At 31.1% G+C, this 19,802-nt stretch overlaps 1 protein-coding gene across 25 annotated transcripts in view; it reads right to left on the reverse strand.

Annotated features, from left to right (window-relative positions):
• LOC143246533 (guanine nucleotide exchange factor DBS-like) overlaps positions 1 to 19,802 on the reverse strand; it is a 121,205-nt gene that overhangs the window by 37,770 nt on the left and 63,633 nt on the right. For all 25 annotated transcript variants that reach the window (XR_013026052.1, XM_076493523.1, XM_076493469.1 and 22 more), the window contains 9 exons: positions 13,578 to 13,692; positions 12,911 to 13,001; positions 11,667 to 11,780; positions 9,609 to 9,725; positions 6,911 to 7,185; positions 4,253 to 4,367; positions 2,483 to 2,602; positions 1,702 to 1,893; positions 415 to 621 (listed from right to left, as the gene is read on the reverse strand). Coding sequence is in view for 24 of the 25 variants with exons in the window: in XM_076493523.1 (XP_076349638.1) it covers positions 415 to 621; positions 1,702 to 1,893; positions 2,483 to 2,602; positions 4,253 to 4,367; positions 6,911 to 7,185; positions 9,609 to 9,725; positions 11,667 to 11,780; positions 12,911 to 13,001; positions 13,578 to 13,692 (1,346 nt within the window). In the remaining variant the exon portion in view is untranslated. The remainder of the gene's footprint in view (positions 1 to 414; positions 622 to 1,701; positions 1,894 to 2,482; positions 2,603 to 4,252; positions 4,368 to 6,910; positions 7,186 to 9,608; positions 9,726 to 11,666; positions 11,781 to 12,910; positions 13,002 to 13,577; positions 13,693 to 19,802) is intronic.

Consider the following 19,802-nt stretch of genomic DNA (forward strand, 5'->3'; position numbering starts at 1 on the left):
AACATAAGCAATAAAGTTTTTGTTATATCATGAGGAACAATGTTTTAGAGTTACATCAAAGAAAACAGTTGTACCATAATATAATTTACTATCTGTACTTATCTATTTTGGAATTGACTTACATTTGCATACAATTTAATAAGGTAACTTCAGTTTGAATATGTTTAACAGTAATAATAAATATGAAGTACAGTACTTGTTTTAATGTTTTATAAGCATATAGCTAATAATATTTAACATTAAGTAAGCACGTTTTATTTATTTTGTGCTCTGAGAAGTTAAGAAAAATATACACTGGGTATTTTTTTTTAAATAATGGTAGTTAGCTTACAGATTGATGACCAAAAGTAAATGTTTTTTTTCTATGTCCTTATTGACAATTTTAAGATTTTACATTTATGTTAATATTCATACCTGATGTACCAAAGATTTAATCTCTGGTGTAATCATATCCTTAAATATATTATGGAATTCCCTCGGACTGCTTAACTGAAGCTCTTGGGATCTTTTCAGAAATGAGTCTAATTCTTCAAGAGCTACTAGAGCAAACTCAGGAGATGAACATTTTTCAATCTCTAGATTGGCTAAGAGATCTACCCCTTCAGTGCACCATTTGTTAGCCTAGTCGTGAAAACAAAATTTAATAAAAATATAAAAATAACATTGTAAATGCATTGTAAAGATTTTAAATGAGATAAAACAATACACAAATCTAAAAGCTGTGAACAAAATTTCATAATATGTAAGGTGGGGGAGAGACTAAAGTGTTATTTTAGTAACAGACAAATATGAACTTTGTGATGGGCACAAATTTGGCTTTTTAATGAAGCAGTATGGTAATGAAAAACTTCAACAAGAACATTAGCCTGTATCTCATTAAAATTCAGATCCAATATTCATTCATGGATACTGTAAATAAGAAAGTTATCAATGTAGACAAGTTTATTGTTTCCTGAATTCACAACATCATCATTACAATCAAAAGTGCTGTATTAATGGGTAATTCTGGTTTCAACAAATATTTTTGGCAATGATGAGTTACATTTCTTTGATTGTACCCAGTCTGTACCACAGCAATAAAGTTTGCTCCACATGAGAACCATCAATAATATATAGTTGTCTCCTGTGTTATTTCATATTGTAGTTCATGGTGTGGTAGCAACAATCAAAACAACACTTTTTTAATCTGTATTTTATCTGCCCTTGAAGTTTTACCTATAATATTCCAAATTTATATCGTTTTAGAGATTATTGCTATTGATATATAAGCAATTACTACTATTTTGGTTGTTAAATTAAATTTCCAGATTTCCATTAAAAAATGTTGTCTATAAAATACGATGGTTCAAACACAAGTACAGCACAGTTAGCTTGTTCTTAAATATATGGATCTGGAAATCAAGTTAATGTGTTTACATATTTAATGTGTTTGCACTTCATTTATAAGAAATTGTACAAGTGTATACTGAAACTACCAAGTGCTACCTATTTTCTATTTAACATTACGTAAATTATTGTTTTATCTTAATTAACATTTAATCTTAACAAAGAAAAGAGGCTAAATCTTAAAACTTCTGTGAAACAATTATGTCAAAATATGCATTTAATAAACATTAAGAAAAAAGTACCTTTATATTTTAAAGGTAGTTGTTACAAGAACAATAAAGTTTGTAATTTACTGAAAACATTTGTGAAACACACTTTTTCTATTCGTTCTTGCAAATCCCTGTGTTTGTGAAGAAGCTGGTATCTTTGATCAAGTTTCTGTTTGAAGTCACTGAACATTCGCTCCAGTTCCAGACATTTGGGTGATACACAGTCAATGGCATAATGTTTGGACATGATTAGGCTCTTACCCATTTCCTGAATCTCTTTCATTCTGTCAAAATCATTCTGAAATTATAAGATTTTGAAAAATGAAAATATATATATATATAAACAAAACTCTAGCACTAATATTATTGTGGTTAAAAAATAATTTTACTGTTATGACATGCAATTGTCATTATTATTTCAATATTAAAATTATATTATTAGTTATGTTTTAGATGTTTAATATAAAACTACAAATAATTTAAAATGACATAATGCCTTTCAATGGCAATAGCTAAAGGATAAAAAATATCTTACTGAACCTGAAAAATGTTATTTTTTGTAATTAAAATTTAAAATATAAACTTAAAACTTTTTTATCATAAATAATCAAATAGGTCATTATAAAAGTTTGCATTATTTTCATTACAAATACTTTTTAGGGTTACAAAATAATATGGTATGTTTACATAAACAATATATCATATCTTACCATTATGGGTATCATCAACTATGATATAGATGTATAAGGAACTGTCTAGTACGAACAACAAATGTTTTTTGACATAGTGAAACGGTAAATATTATTTCTCTTTAATTCTATAAACTGTTAAATGCATTCTTGATATGCAATACTAATTACAATGACTTAATTGTGTACTACTCTTACCTTTGTCTGTAGCCTAAACTTCTCTAGTTGTTCAATCAGAAAGTCAATCTGTGAGACAGAATCTCCCGACTCTGGCAAGCTTGTTAATTCTTGAAGACTGGTTGTGACATTTACTTGAAGCTACATCCTCAGATAAGACATTTTTATTACACATTAACATTACTACCTGTATCCATAGTTTCACCACAAAGAGGTTTGTACAGAAATGCTAATAAGGTTTTCATTCCATAAAACTGTTGACACGTTTAACAGTATTCCTCTAGCCTTCCCTAAAAATTTTATTTTACAAAATATAAAACTTAATTATTAAAAAATATTAAAACTAAAAATATGTTGACTAGTTTACTTCAAAGACAACATGATAAAGAATATTTAAATTGAATTAAGAATACATATTCTGAGGTGCAAATCACTCTGACAGCTCATAACATATGAGTAAGAGAATTTAAAAAGGGAAGAAAGTATTGCACCCATAACATAATAAAGGATCTATTTTTCATTAGTTTTCTATCTACCTTGTCGAAATCTTTCAGTTTAACTTTAAAGAAATATAAGATGTTAGGAAAACAATCAGATTCAAAAAATCAGTTTATATAAAGATATAAAACACTATAACCTGAGAATTTTTGGAAGGTTCACCTTATGAAAGACCTAAGGTTATAGAAACTCATTGCTTTACTATCTAAGTTACGTGATTCTTCACTCTATATAGTCTCATAATCAAAATCACATGTTTTTTGTTCTTTTGAGTCCTGAGGCTACTTACAACCACAAGACACCTTTAATTCTAGTACATCAGTTATCCATGGGCAGATTTTTTTTAACTGAAGATGGCTTTCTCCTCTACAGGTAAGCCATCCCTAATTTAGCAGTGGAAAAAACAGCTAGTCAACATTACTCACCACAATTTCTTGGGCTACTCTTTTATCAATGAATAGTGGGAGTGACTGACACATTACAACAACCTCAACACTGAAAGAATGAGCATGTTTAGCACCAGGGATTCAGACTTGCAGCTTAAAGATTGTGAGTCAAGTACCCTAACCACCAGGCTATGCACTTTATTATTACAATAATTATTTTTTCAAGACTGTAATCCCACCCCTCTGTACCCTTACTACATACTTTGGAGTCACATAATGGTAATTTTTCACCTGCACATAACATTTAAGTGACTTAAACATACGTTAGAAGAAATAGGTAATTATGCTTTAATTTAATTGTACAGGTGATTTTAGTACTTAATTGACTTTAGATTTGAATCTGGAAATTTTTAAATCAATATTTTCCATATAGTAATATAAAAAAGTTACTCCATTTAAATTACTACACTGAGTCAAGTACAATTTTAACTACAAAAAACATAAGATGAAGACAAGAAAATGCCAAATGAGGTTTTGATTATAATTTAAAGACAGGTTCCTGAAATAAACAAAAATCTTTAATATCAGACACAAAGAAACTAAAACTGGTCATCCTACACCACTTAAAGAAAATGTATTGACTAAAATTGTTGGATTTATTTTCATACATGCAAATAAAACTATATTGTAACTAAAAGTATTTTAACAGTAATTTTTTTTTCAGTTCTTTATGTTTAGGTTTATTTCACACACACTACCAAAATGGATAGTGGTGCCTTTACAGGACTAATGCTGTAGCTTAAAACTTTCTTTTTTTACAAAGAATTTCTTTGTTTTCTTAAGAAATCAGTCATCATTTACTAACTTAACAATGGGTCACTCTAAGATTATAACTTTAAACCTTCACCTCTTTAAATTCATGTTCAAACTTCCGAAGTTCCAGAAATTGGCTCAATTTATTTTCATGTTCACTCCAAAAATTATCAAAACCTTTTTCTGTTTCATCCAGCTGGACTAGTAGCCTGGAAAAAAGTTAAACATCTCTTTCAACAATGAAACAATTTCTGATGCTCATACTAAGCATCTGATTAAAGTTTAAAAAAAAATGGAATGCAGTGAGTGGTAGCAAAGCACAGATTGAATTTAGAAATATTTTTTGCTTAGGACATTGTGCTTCAACAGTTGTGGCAATATACAATTTAATGAACTGTCCACTAATCATTTAAACTCCATATCAAATAACAATCTGGATATTAACTGTATTATAATATAATCTTCTACAGTCCAAAAGTGAAAGCCTAGTCATCAATTATGTTTCTGGAGCTAAGCTGTAATTTATTATAAATTCAACTCCATGTTAGTGTACTTTAACATTAAAGTTTACAACATATATTGCAGATTTTATTTACTAAGATATCAGATTTTAGATGTGTTTTTTACAGTTACGACAGAAAGTGTTCGTACCCCTGCATCGTGAGTAGTTTTTAATCATAACTTAAAAAGTATCACGATTAGGATAATGAAAGGATAGTGTATTATACATATTATACTAACACACATGTACATAAATTTTTATGTAAACTGAAGGACAAATAAACTGTTTATAAACAAACAACCAAAAATAGGAGGAGCAGAAAGTGTTTGTACATTTCAGAACCTGTGAAAAAACTGATATTCCCATAAAAATTTTTAGTTTGGCAAATAAACTACATTATACCATTCCAGAACTAGAGACTGGATTCATAAATATTGGAATTTAGCCAGCAAAAAATGTACTTCTGGCAATTTAGCCCCATCTCCGTCATTATCTGCTTGGTCATCATGGCAAACAGGAAACAACTGTCCAGTGATTTAAAAAAACAAATTATTGTAAAATACAAGTCTCGTGTGTCTCTTTCCGGTATTGCTACACAACTTAATGTGCTGAAATCTACTGTTCAAAGCATAATTGCCAAGTTTAAGCTTACAGGATCAACTGCTAACCTCCTTCGTTCCAGATGCCACACCAAAATTCCAGAGAGAACCAAGAGGAAGGTTCTCAGAGAAGTTAGTAGGAACCCTCATTTAACACGTAATGACATATAGAAACTGGTAAGAGAAACTGGGGGTGAAGTAAGCACCTCTACAGTTACGAACATGTTACGCTCTTCTGGGTTCAAAGCATGCCGTCCTCGTAGAACTCCATATTTAAAGCCTGTTCATTTAGAAACACGATTGAAGTATGCAAGAAAGCGTGTAGATAAACCCTTTACCTATTGGAAGAGTATTCTTTGGTCATACGAGACTAAAATCGAGCTCTTCGGCCACAATGATGTTTGCTATATTTTCTGTAAGAAGGTTGAACGAAATTTTCCAAAGAACACTGTCCCTACAGTTAAACATGGAGGTAAGTTGATCATGCTATGGGGTTCTTTCAGCTCTTCTGGTGTAGGCAGCCTTCACCGTGTCAACGGAATCATGAAAAAAGAAGAGTACGTTGATATATCAGGCACTTATATCAAGAATGTTGCTCAGAACTTGCAGCTTGGGTTTTGTTGGATCTTCTAGCACAATAATGACCTAAGCACACATCGAAATATGTGCAATCCTGGTTGCAGAGGAACCATATAGGCATTCTGAAGTGGCCATTGTAGTCATCCAATCTCAACCCAATTGAAAATGTTTTGCATGAGCTGAAGACCAGGGTTCATCAGCATCATCCAAAAAACTTGCAAGAGTTGGGGGCCTTCTGTAAAGAAGAATGGAAGAAAATACTAGTTGAATACTGTCAAACGATCATGGAGGGCCATGAGGAGATATTGCGCCAAGTAATTCACCTGAAAGACTACACAACTGACCATTAAAGTAGATGCACGAACACTTTCTGCCCCTCCTATGTTTGGTTATTTGTTTATAAACAATTCGTCTTTCAATTTACATAAAAATTTATGTAGACGTGTATTAGCATAATATTTATAATAAACCATACTTTCATTATCTTAATCATGATACTTTTTAAGTTATGAGCAAAAAACCACTCACGAGGTAGGGGTATAAACACTTTCTGCAGTAACTGTATGCTATATAATAAATATGGTGTGATATCTAAACTGTATCATATTATGAATTCAACTCCTTCTCACAGCAGTTATGCATACTTTAACATTAAAGTATGTATTTCTGTTTCTAAAATCAGTGAAAAAATCCAGTACTGTTATGTAATTGTAGAAATGATTTTAATGTTGAAGAAAAAATTGTTATTTAATCATCTATGAAAATATAAATAAAAAAATCAGAAATAGACACAACTGTCTGATTTATTCACATTTTCTTTCTTGTGAATAATCACTAAATTAAGTCTTGCCTAGCTAGTTTAGTAAAGCTTAACTATAATTAAGTTTTGGAAAAAACAAACAAACGACACTATTATTCAGATAAATTAAACAAGAAAAAAAAGAAATGCCTAAAAATTAACAAAGCATGATAATAAAATACAAGTATTTAATTTTCCATAGAGGTCAATATCTAAGATACAAAGTATACTGAAAAATCAGAAATATTTTCAGTTAGACAAAACTAAATATACCTTTCTACTGCTGTAACATTTATGAGTTTATCAGGACACATTTCTAAAGATGCAGTTTCACTTGATGGCCGTCTAATACAATTCAACAATGTTTCTCCGTGTCTGGCTGCACTGCGTAACTCATCTTTTAGTTCCTTATATTCTGTTTCTTGGTTCTTCAATAAACTTAAAGTTGAACTAACATCATTAGGCAGCTCAGTTTCTTGTAACTTTTGTGTCATATCTCTGAGAGCTGAAGATATTTCTTGCAAGTTAGCTGAGAATTTTTCCACCACCTAAAAGAAGATTTCTTCTATGTAATTATTAAATAATACTTGTACACTGTATACAATTATCAGAGCAGGAATATTACTCATAAAGACAGTTCATACCTCATTACCAACACCGGTTCCTTGTTCTAATAAGTCCTGTAGATAAGGAGCTGGGAGATTGGTTTGCAACAATATGGCATCATGACCCAAAATGTCCCAGGAACAAAGAACCCACTATTGCAGGGTCAGACCCAAACACAACAGGCAGACTAACATGGAAGTGAGAAGAGAAAGGACATCCCAAGAAATCTCCCTAAGTGTTTCTGTGAAGAGCCTTGAACAGGAGATGGATCAAGGAAAGGTACCACAACTGAGTCATCATGGTAAGACAAGATAGGAATACTGGGTATCTGTTAGACAAATGAAAGATGTAGGACCTGATCCCCCCAAACAGGCAGAATCAAACCCAACAATTGTTGGTCCAAATAAGGGCAATCTGCACTATGATAAGAGAGAATGGATCAAACCGAAACCCGTGGAGTACAAGGCATATTAATGTTGTCACTTAACTAGTTGTGAAATGCTCAGCATGAACCAGAGTATCAGGGGATGTAGAAAAACTAAATAAGGTTGGGGGTAAGGATCATTTAAAAGAAAAATACTTGAGTCATAGAAAACAGGAGCAATAAACAAAACATTATATACTTTACACATAAAATCCAAAAAAGTCAATAATGGCCAAATAGAATCCTCAGGCAGGGTGTGTGATGGTATGGCAAACTCCAGGAGAGGGAGACACAAATGACTGAATCCTTATTAGCATGGCCAGGAACAAAAGGCTCAGGACAAAGAGAAGTAATGGGAGGAGACAATCTACTTGCATATAAATGCCAATAAGGCTTCTGATGGGTCACCTGCACTTGTTGCCTAAAGTATGGCATCAGACAAATGAGAAGGACTCAAAGTGGTAATGCTAACTTTGGAATTCATACTTGACATTGAACAAAACTTGGGTCAAAAATGCTTTCAAAATGAAAGTGAAAATTTCCTGAAAATAAATGAAGTAATGTATTAATTAAACCCTGTAGCAGATCTAGAACAAATGAAAGATGTCTGAGCTCAAGCACTGCCATAAGAGAAGTGATGGTTAGGTAGTGGAGCATACAGGAAGTCACATGTGTCATGTAATGGTGGCACTCTCCTGGTGATAGAGAGATGATACATGCTGATTTTTATAAGAGACATGACAGAATCTTTAATCCCTATATGAAGGTGGGTAAAGCTTGTGGCATGCATTGTAAAAAAGTTTGCATATAGAGTGCAACACCAAATGGGAAAAGATAACCTTGTGAGCTGATGGAAGTATCATATTGGACAATACAAGTTTTTTTGATTACATACCTACAAACTGCAACAGATATGCCAAATAAGTTTGTACCAGCCTGACCCTGTCTTTGTTTGTGTCTACTGTATGAAATGAGATAAGCTCATTTCAAAGGGTAACACAAATACTTTTTCAAGTTAGCATGAGATGGGAGGTTCTCAATTTATTTTGAATTATTTTTGATGTAGGTAACTGCACTACACTCTCATTCTCAAAGTATGATAGCTCCATAATACTCTTTTTTTTTTTCCTTGCCTTATCTCTTCATCCATTCTACAAGAGAGAAACTCTCTCTACCTCATCAGCCAGTAGAAGATATACACTGAAAGTATAGAAGTTGGCCAGCATGATAAAAAGTTTTCATCAATTGTATGAAAATAAATTTTGTTCATTCATACACTCATCTGTTTTCCTTTGTTGTTCACAAATTTGCATACAATTTAACCACCCAACAGATATAGTGTAAATGAATATCACATTGATCACAAAATTATTTGTGATGCAATCCAATACCAGAAAATATTCAGAAAGACATAACTATTTTTAACAAAAAAGTTAAAATAAAAAACTTCCTAAATATTGTTTATAATAATTTTTGAATACTGATATACCATGATGAAGTTTTGCTAGAGTCTAATAGACTACCATCTTTATAATAAATACAAACAGAGAATAACCATTATTACCACATTATAAATTGATATTGTTTTTGATTAGGCAGAAAATTAAATATGGCAATTTTGCTTAAAGAATCTGATTGCATTAGACTACTTTTGTAGGTTATCTAAAAATATCATTCCCATTTGACAAGCTTTTCCATAAAAAAACAACAACAAAAAACAAAGAAATTAACACCTGCTAGATTTTCTGCACTATAATGTACTGCACATGCAACAATATCTCCATGAGTTTGTTGTACAAGTATTATGAACTTTGTTTTTATTTTCAAAATGAGCACAAGAGTGTAGAATAAATGATGAATTTCTTGTGCTATAATTATTAGTTTTTATTTAAATGCAAAACCAATTATTTGCTACATAATAAAACTAATATATTTACACACCATCCTTTGCTCTATCCACTCATCATGATTGTAGGAAATAGTTCCACCTAGATCTTCTGTCAACTGACTTGGATCAAGATGTTCATGCAGTTCATCCACTGTACTACACACTATAAGCTGAAAAATACATTAAAATCAAGAGTCAGATACTAATTTATCTAATACACCTTTAATGAAGTTAAAGAAAATCCCATTCAAAATGTCTCTGCTTCCAAAAATGTATATATATGTGAATGTATTCAAAAATATAAAATAAAATTAAAGCAAATATTTTTAATTACAGATATATCACACATTGGAATTATTAAATTAGCAAAAAAGTCATATAAATATAAACTGCTCATACTGTTTAAGAAATAATATACAAAAAGTTGTTATACATCATAGTTAGGGACCAAAAATTTTACCCCATAAGAATGAAAGGAAATGGGGGTGAGGGGGGTATAGGGGCTGTAAGAACATAAACATTCCCTATGCAACACAGAGTAATTTCTCCTATAAAAAAATGAAATATAGCATTAAATAGGGCCCATAACTTAAAACATTGTGTTTTACACTTGCTAACCAAAATACATAATGTACATGCACAGTGCATGTACAATACTACATAAAACATATTGTACAATATTTATAACTAATTCTGAGTTCACGGACCTTTAAATAGCATTTATATTTATTAAACACTTCCTTGAAAAACATTTTTATAAGTATTTTCAAGCAGCCATATACACTTTTAAACAGTTTCCTTTTTTCAACAGAAAACATATTTGTGATATTTTTCAAGCAATGACTCAAAGAGAAAACAATTTTTAGCACAAAAAAATCATAGAATATTAAATACCATTTTGAAAATATTTTACCACAACCTTTAATTTTTATTTTTTATCTTGGGAAGTGCACGTGTTGTGCTTGATTGAAGAAGGTGTTGGTAGACGATTAGGTGGAAGAAGAGAATGAAGATGCAGCTGTCAGGTCATCAACATCTGCCATCTTTATCTCCATAGAAAACATAGCCTCAGGATTTTCTTTCACATGAGTGCTAGAAGGGCCTGTTTTGGTTCCTTGGGTGTTTTTTTTAGATAAAAAGTCCAGGATTGTTTGCTCTCCTGTTTCTATGTTATTAGTCTATGTGTTTTGGTGCATTATTTAATTAAATAAATATTAATTAGTTCATTACTAGCATTAGTATAACAAATGTAGGGTTAAGTGTCATTCAAAATAAAAAATTATGATTTTTTTTCATGTGAAAGAATTATAATGTTAACTGAAAGACTGTCAAATTCATAAAGATATATTCACACTATTGAAAGTTAGAAGCAATTAAATGAGTACAAAGAGATCAGAAAGTCAGTGAAATTGACAAAGCCTGTGTTGAGAGAGGTAGGCTGAACTGAGCCAACAGCTATGAATGACATACAAGTGGGGAAATTTATGGTGTTCCTCAAAAAGTCAGTGAATTAGGTACGAAATAACACATAGTGAGAGCCACTTCAAGCCATTTGTATTTTTAAAAATAATCTTTAGAAGAACAAACTTGTAATACATTTCTCATAAAATTTTAAAGTATCAGGCTTGAAATATTTTTTCTTTCTTTTTACAGGTTAAATGAATAAAGTAAAGAAAAACAATTAATACACATTTTAATTCCTTGTGGTCTTACACTACTGTAGCTGAAAGGTAACTAATTTGTTGTGTTAGAAATGCTACAAAAGAAACAAGAAAAATGTCTTGACAAGTTCTTCACATAGTTATAGACAGAGCAAATGTGCAGTGTAAAACATCCAGTTGAATCATCATGTTTAAATAAAAGTAGGCACATTATAAATATAATATAATCATATTCTCAAACTAAACCAGCACTCATGATACACATTCTTTTTACACTGCCATTCCTACCAATGCATTCCATGTTATTAAAATGTAAGCCCATAGTCCTTAGACTTGCTTCAAGTATGGTAAATTATGATCATTAAATCAATTTCAAACAAGTATATTTTTGTCACACAACCAACCTATATTAACTCACAAATGTGTCAGGATAAAAATATATATTTCTACCTTGAATTTGAATTCTTCTTTGAAAAGTTTGTGACTGACTTCTGAAATTGCTTTTTGAAAAAACCCCACAGGCCGAAGTACAAAAACAATCTGAATCAGTCCAGGAAAAAAGCCCTATAAAAATAATAATAATTCTGTAAATGAAAACAAAACATGTCATCATAATACAACTTAACTAAAAGGATAAAACACTATTCATAACTGAGCAATTTGATATTCTGTAATATTATTTCATTAATTTTTTTTAATAAGATAAAATTGTTTAACCCTTTTGGTGCGTTTGGCGACTGCAGTCGACTTGAAGGCTCAGCGTGGCAGGCGACCTTTCTTTATTCCTGTTATTCTTATGTATTGAATTTAACATATATAGTGTTGGGTACAATCATTGAACATTCCAGGGACTTTTCTTGAGTTATTGCCGAGATATCATGCTTTTAGTACTGATACCGTAATTAGTTGAAGTATCAAACATATATATTCAGTGCCATGCCAAACATTCAAAGTTGTTATTCAGTGCCGAAAGGGTTAAATAATAAAAAATCTGGAGTCAAATGAAAACAACATTTACATTTATACACATTGTTAAATTCCAGTGAGAATTATGCTGTGTTAGAGTTAAATTTCTGCCCTGTTGCTAAAATTATCAATGATCCAGGTGACCTCTATTCAAAATGAAAGTTTTGAAGTTTCAACAAATACAACATGAAACATACCATTTGATTCAGTTTCAAATAAACTCAGTTAAAGCTGTATAATATCTCATCTAGTCAGATCAAAATATATATTTTCAAATAATATATCATACATAATGAATTGCAAGAGATAATTTATTGCATATATGTATTTAAAATATGGTTCCCATCTACCTTTTTTTGTTGTTGTTGTTGCCTCAATAGGCTTCTAAAGTCAGAAATAATAATATAATTAGCAACACTTAAGTAATCAGAAAATTAATAAATTTCTTCAAACCTTTGTCTTTAGTAAACAAGCATGTTTTTTTTCAAGTTAACTTAAGTACACATGTTCACAAGCTTAGTTAAACACCCCATTTTTAGCAGATTTGGCATTTTAATATTGGAATACAGTTATGACTCAACTGATGTTAAGTTAGCACTTTAAAAAAGTTATTAGAGGTGTTAACTGATCAGATACTCTGACACAACAAATAATGCTAAAAATGCATATCTATATTTTGAAATCAGCAGAATGTTCTTTCAAACAAAACATCTGAAATATAAGCTCACAGAAATCCTGAGCAATATTGTCTTCACAGCACTCCATTTATCATTTCTTCTGTCTACAATTAGTGCAAAGCCCAGGTCTGCATCTTGCATCCTGCCAATTATTAAAATTTTACTATAATAGGAGATCTAGAAAAACTTTCTTCAATATTTCAGAAACAAAAATGGCAATAAAAATTTGCACTTGTTTTAAGGCTAATAAACAAAATACTACAGAACCTTTAAAGTGAATAAAACTGTATTCTTAGTGATACGTATCTATATAAAAAAAAACTTAACTATTTGCAACTTGTACCAAAACTATGTTAAACCCAGGATCTGTCAAAGTAAAATTACATATATTTTAAATCATCTTTATAAGTCTTACTTGTTTTTACTATTTTTTATATGCTATAGTTGATTTATATAGATGTATTTGAATTCAAAATATTTTATGACTTTTGAGATCTTCATATAACTTTTTAAAATATACTTTTCCATATTCATATATGTTGATGTTATTTTTTTCCCTATATCAACATTTAGTTTGCAGTTTTGTGACTACAATTCAAAAATTAAATTAATTCTTGAGTGCTAATACAATACCAACTTTATAAAACATATTTATTAGTAGTACATTAAGTTACTTTATTTTAGTTTAAAGTTATGAAAAAAAGTTGAAACTACTTACGATGGAATGGCAGTTAAATACAGCATCAACTTTCTATAATCTTCATCATATAGATTGTAGAACAAACCTAAGTCAGGGAAAGTTATTATTGGCCAACCTTCTGGTGTCCTTCCACCTAGTGAGGGTAATGATAAGTACAGATAAAATCTATGAATTAAATTTTAGAGCCACATAAAGGTTTTAAAACATGAATTTAAAAGAAAATTAACTAACAATAATGAAAACTAATGTACAGTGTACTAATGTAGAATGGGAATCAAAAGGAAACACAAGTACTTCCATAAGCACTTTTAGGCTTATGTAACTTTAAAAAACATGATTGTCTACATCAACCAGTATCCTAAACTATTGAACACATACAGTTAAATAATACATTTCTAGTTTACAGATTCCAGTAATGAAAATTTCAAAGACATGACACTTCCAGAAAATATATATAACTTAATTAAGCTGTTAAACAACTTTCAGATAATGGTGCATATAGCCTTGCATATATGTTTGTTTTCATTAAAAACCTGTGCATCTGCAAAAAGAAATTGTGAACAGGCAAATGAAGTATCTTTCACACCTCCTGCAAATCATCAATTATTAAAACTTAAACAAGTCTATATATATATATTTCATGAATAATTAAATTGAAATTATGAGTGTTAAATACCCTGAATAATTTGAAATAATAGCCAACAAGTATAACAAAATCTAATAAATGGCTGGATGAATAAATACATTCATTTGTACAAATAATAATGCATGAGCACCTTGAATTTTAAAAAAGTCTTACTGCTAGATAAACAACATTATATACACCAAAAAATGAATGGAAAAACGCTAGATTAGGCATGTAGTATATTCAGGTGAGCTGAACATAGCTTTGAGGTTTCCCGGAAAGGCATACTTTATGGCAGATTCAAACAAAATATTGTACTACAGAACAGGTCTGAATGTTTACTAAATGAGCTGAATATACAGTGAACATAACCTTTATTAGTATTTAAAGAAAACAGTGTATGTACTTATTTACAATGACCGTTGCTTCTTCATAGAGACAAGATCAGATCAAGTTTGGATGAAACTAGAAATCAAATGAAATGAGAGGTTTCTCTTAAAAATTACACCTTGTATTTCTCTAGAGCAACTATGTTAACATGTGACTTGTTATTCTCACACCATACTGGTGTGGCTGTAATCTCTTGATATTACCTACACAATCAGTGAAGGACATTCGTCTCAACATCCTTATACAAGGTCATATGTAGCAATATTCTCCATGGGTGGTAACAAGATATATATATATATAACTTTGAAATCACATAGGAACAATGGCAACCTGAAACAAGATCAACTTAACAGTTTTCTTGTCCATGTGTGACGTTTCACATAATAGAGAAGAGATAAATATTGATATTACAGTATGTATTTCCATATCACAAGTGAATAGTTTTTTTATTAAATTACTTAATAAAAAATAAATAGCATTAATACAAGATAAATGTTTAAGCTACTAATGAGTATATCTATTATTTGATCAAACACATACAAATTTTTTACTTTGTATTATATAAACTATTTTACTAGCAATTTGGTATAATGAGCAACAAAGTAAAAGGTATGAAGACAAATCAATAAATATAAGATTCACAGTGATAAAACTGCTGTGTTTAATTATATCATTTAACTATTTTATGTGACTTTAAAAACAAACTTCCATCTGTATGTTTCAGAAAGCATTAACAGAAGTATTCAGAATGAATGAAGTTTCTATGTAACAAGAAATATGTCAAGCAAATATTTATTGTTATATAATATTTCATAATTGAAATGGAAATATATTTTTCTATTTCATTTAATCTATACAGGTTTGAAACGTTAAATAAGAGAATACAAACAATGAGTGCCTTTGTGATATTAGTAGAATCGAACTTAGTCATTATGGATGCTATTTGAAAATACAAAACTTCTTAACATTTTCACAAACAACATTTTGTTTTACATAAGGTGAAAAACCTTATGTAGTGGTAAGTCAATGTTTTACATTAGATTTAAAGCAAAATGTGTTTCAAAATGAAAAGTTCAATAAATTCATTTTTTTCCACAGGTTTCAAAATCCAGGATTCAGAAAAGTGTTTTAATAAATACCTAGTACTATGACCTTCCATTTCCCTACAGATTCAAAAGTATGTGACAAAATATAGATTTATAATGGCATATAATAATTTAATTGTTTATTTACAAATAAACAAAAAGTTCACCATATTAATTGGATGCCTAATTAGACTATTTTATTTTATCAAAGTTAGAAGTTTTTAACAACCTTGAAATCCATACATAATACTGCTTAAATACTTAAATTTTCATGTATATATGAGAGAAAGTTAAAAAGATATTGGTAATCCAAAATTTAATGTCTAATTATTCTGGAATGTGAAGATTGATATCATTATTATTTTCATGGCTGAAAACACCTTCCACTGTGCATGAACTATCAACTAAGTGGTCGTGAAACATGTATTTGCACATTATTGTAATATAATTGTGTAAAGAGCTGTCAGCTGAGGTGTGATTAAAACAAAAATTTAGATACACTGTAATTTGCAACATCTATGAGCCTTTCTTTTAGGTTTTGATAGGTGACATAACACAACACTTCCTGTATATTTTCTCCATATATGTCTTGTTATTTCTCCCTGAAATATTAATTAGTCATTTTTATGTTCTATTCTTTATTTTTTTTTGTATCATTGCACAAATAAACTGTAATATTTTAGTCACAACAAGGCAAGGCCACTGTCATCAAATAAAATCAGTTACCATTGTCAACTAACTTTTAAGCAAATCATGAATCTGAAATCCAAAACTGGGTTTATATCATCATGAACACAAAGACAGCCTAGTAGTGATGTTGCATGCTTATAAAATCAAAGTGTGACTGTCACTGCTGTGTGTTATGATCATTGTAATATTATTTTGTTTTCTTTAATTTATGATGTATTTTGTGTTTGAAACTTAATTTTGTCATGAGTGTAGAGTGATGTACAGGAACTGATAGTTAAGGGGTGGTAGCAAACTGACGATGAGAAGAAAGTTATAAAATGGACCAGAGGAGCAGAAAAAGAGGCAGACTAAAGCAAATCTATGGATAAGACAAGGTTCATGTCTATGTTGATGTATTTGTGTGTATTTAGTTCAGAACATAAGTATATATGTTGATAATGAAACAAGTTTTGTGTATGCTGTTCATCCATCATTACTATTACTATCAACGAGTCACAAACACCAACTGTAGAAGAATCCAAAAAAACAAAATCTGACAATTTTGGCATCAGCAACAGGATTATACAAAAGAAGGCATATTTGTACACAACTGTAGTAATACTGCATACAGTGTGGGGGTTACAATAACACTATTGAACCATGTCAACTTTTGATAAACTGATAGAAATTGGAGAATGTCTTTGGTTAAAAGACAACAAACTACGAGAGTTTGTCAAACAACAGGAGATGGAGAGAAGAATTGCAACAGAAAAGACAAAGTGAGAAAGAAGAAAAATTAAATGAAAGAGAAGAAAAAGAGAGAAAGAAAATATGGGATATAGAAAGAATAAAAATACAAATTGAGAAAAAAGCAAAAAGAAGAGAGGAGAGACTAGAAACAGAGAGAATAAGAGCACAAACTGATATTGCAAAACTTCCCCAACCAAAAGAATAAGAACCCAACAACGACAAGCTAACCAAATTTGATGAAAATCAAGATGACACAGATGGCTTACTGAAGAGAGATATGAAAGGTTTGTCCAACCAGTGTGTGCATACAGTAGTTGATTATGCAATATATTATTCAAAAGAAATAGCACTGGCAAAAATAGAGTCATAAAAAGTAGTACAAACCCTTCTGTAGATATTTTGCAGAGTAGACTTTCCAAGAGAAATCCTGAGTGACACAAGAACAGAGAAACCCACTTTATATCAGAACTGATGCAGGAAGCATGAAGACTCATCAGTATTCAGCAACTCTTTACCACCCCGTACAATCCTAAATGTAATGAACTTTGTAAAAGAGTCAATGGAGTTTTAAAGAGTATGCTAAGAAAGATGTGCCAAGAGAAGCCATTTAACTGGGACAGGTAACTGTAGGCAGTATTATTCACTGAGAAGTTCCACAAGTAAGCAAAAAATTTTCACCCTTTCAATTACTGTATGGAAGAACAGTATGAAGTCTGATGCAAATATTGAAAGAACTATGGACTGGAGAAGAAAAGTAAGAAATAAGGAACATGTATCAGTATGTGTTAGATCTCAGAAACCAACTGGAGGATACCTGTCAACTTGCTCAACAGAGTTTGTATGCAGCTCAAGGCCATCAGAAATACTTCTATGACAAAGCCAAGGATCAACATTTTAAGACTGGACAAAAGATCTTAGATCCACTGCCCACAGGTCATAACAAACTCACTCTACAATGGAAAGGATCTTCTGAAAAAAAAGAAGTACTCAACAGAATGAAATAAAAGGTGAATATGAATGGAATGACCAGGATCTACAATGCCAATTTGTTCAAGAAGTATTTTGGAAAAGAAGAAGACCTAACAGGTGTAGCAGTTATAGAAGCAGAACCAGAAGAGAGTGACCTTTTCTTAGAAGATGAGAACCTACTAGACCTAAGACCATTAGGTGTAGATGGTATGTATAAAGATGTCAACATCAGCAAATAATTGACTAGCAAACAAAAAAAAGTGTTACAGGGCCTACTTCGCTAATAAACAGATATCTTCACAGAGAAACCTGGAAAGACAGACACTGTGCAACAGTAGATCCAGATCACAATCAATTATCCAGTCAGAGGGAAGCCCTACTAGATGTTTTATGCAAAGAGAGACCTGATAAAGCAGGAAATGGATGCAATGTTGGAAACTGGAATCATCAAGTCATTGAATTCAGCCTACTGTTCACTAGTTGTGATCAGGAATAAAAAGGACCAGGGAAACCGTTTCTGAATTGACTTTCAAAAATTGAATCTCATGACAGAGTTCAACTAGGAACTATGGGCAATCCAAAGGCCACCATGGCTGAACTAGATGAAGCCAGGTTCTTTTTAAAAAGGTTATTGGTAAATCCCAATACAGACAGAATCTAAAGAGAAGACAGCATTTATGACACCAGATGGATGTTACAAATTTAAACAAATGCCATTTGTATTAGTGAACTCAGCAACAACATTCAACTGCACGATGAGAGGGATGCTGTGCAACACAACCAACATCATGCATTATGTGGGTGATGTTTTGACATACACTGCAAGATGAGAAGACCAACTGAAGAGACTTAAACATTGGATATGCTGTGCTAGAATTTGGACATATAGTTAAGAACCAATGGAGAGCCATGGAAAAGAAAAAGATAATTTACACAGAAGATACATCAGCTCAATGATTTTGCAGCAAGTCAAATCCTTTTTTGAGTTAGCAGGACACCACAGGAAATTGATTCCAAATTATGCTGAAATTACTGCATCATTGACTGACCTGACCAAAAAAAGACTTACCCAACAAAATGAAGTAGGAAAAAAACCACACCAGACGGTATTCTGGAAATTAATAAAAATATATATTAGGAAGCTTATCAATTCTTAGAATGACAGACTTTGACAAATCAAGTTGATGCTTCAGATATTGGAACCGAGGTAGTACTTTTAAAAAACATGAAAAGGAAATGTTTCTGGTAACACTGATAAGTAAAATGCAGCCAAATAGATAAATGAATTACTCTGAAAGTCAATGAGAGTGTCTGCTCTTCATTTTGCAATTTAGAAGTTCCAGAACTATCTATATGGGAAGGAGTTCATCATCCAAGCAGATCACCAACCACTTGCAAACATTCAGAAGTGCAAGACTGACAGTGTGAGGATCATGAGGTGGGCATTGTACCTTTAGAACTACAGGATCCACATAGAAGTTATCAAGAGGACTGCAAATGTTGAAATAGACTGTATGAGAAGAATATGCATGTGAAAGAAGTCTTTGTATATCATGGAAAAGAAAACATTGTAAATGTTTATCCTGAAGAGGGATTGATGTCATAATATAAAAGATTGCCATTGATTTGTTGTGTGTTATAATCTTTGTAATATTTCATTTTTCTTTAGTTTAACATATATTTTGCATTTTTGACTCAGTGATGTCAAGTGTGTAGAGTGGCATGTGTGAACTGATAGTCAAGAGTTAGTGGCAA

Source organism: Tachypleus tridentatus, chromosome 1, assembly GCF_004210375.1.
Source record: "Tachypleus tridentatus isolate NWPU-2018 chromosome 1, ASM421037v1, whole genome shotgun sequence".
NCBI lineage: Eukaryota > Metazoa > Arthropoda > Merostomata > Xiphosura > Limulidae > Tachypleus > Tachypleus tridentatus.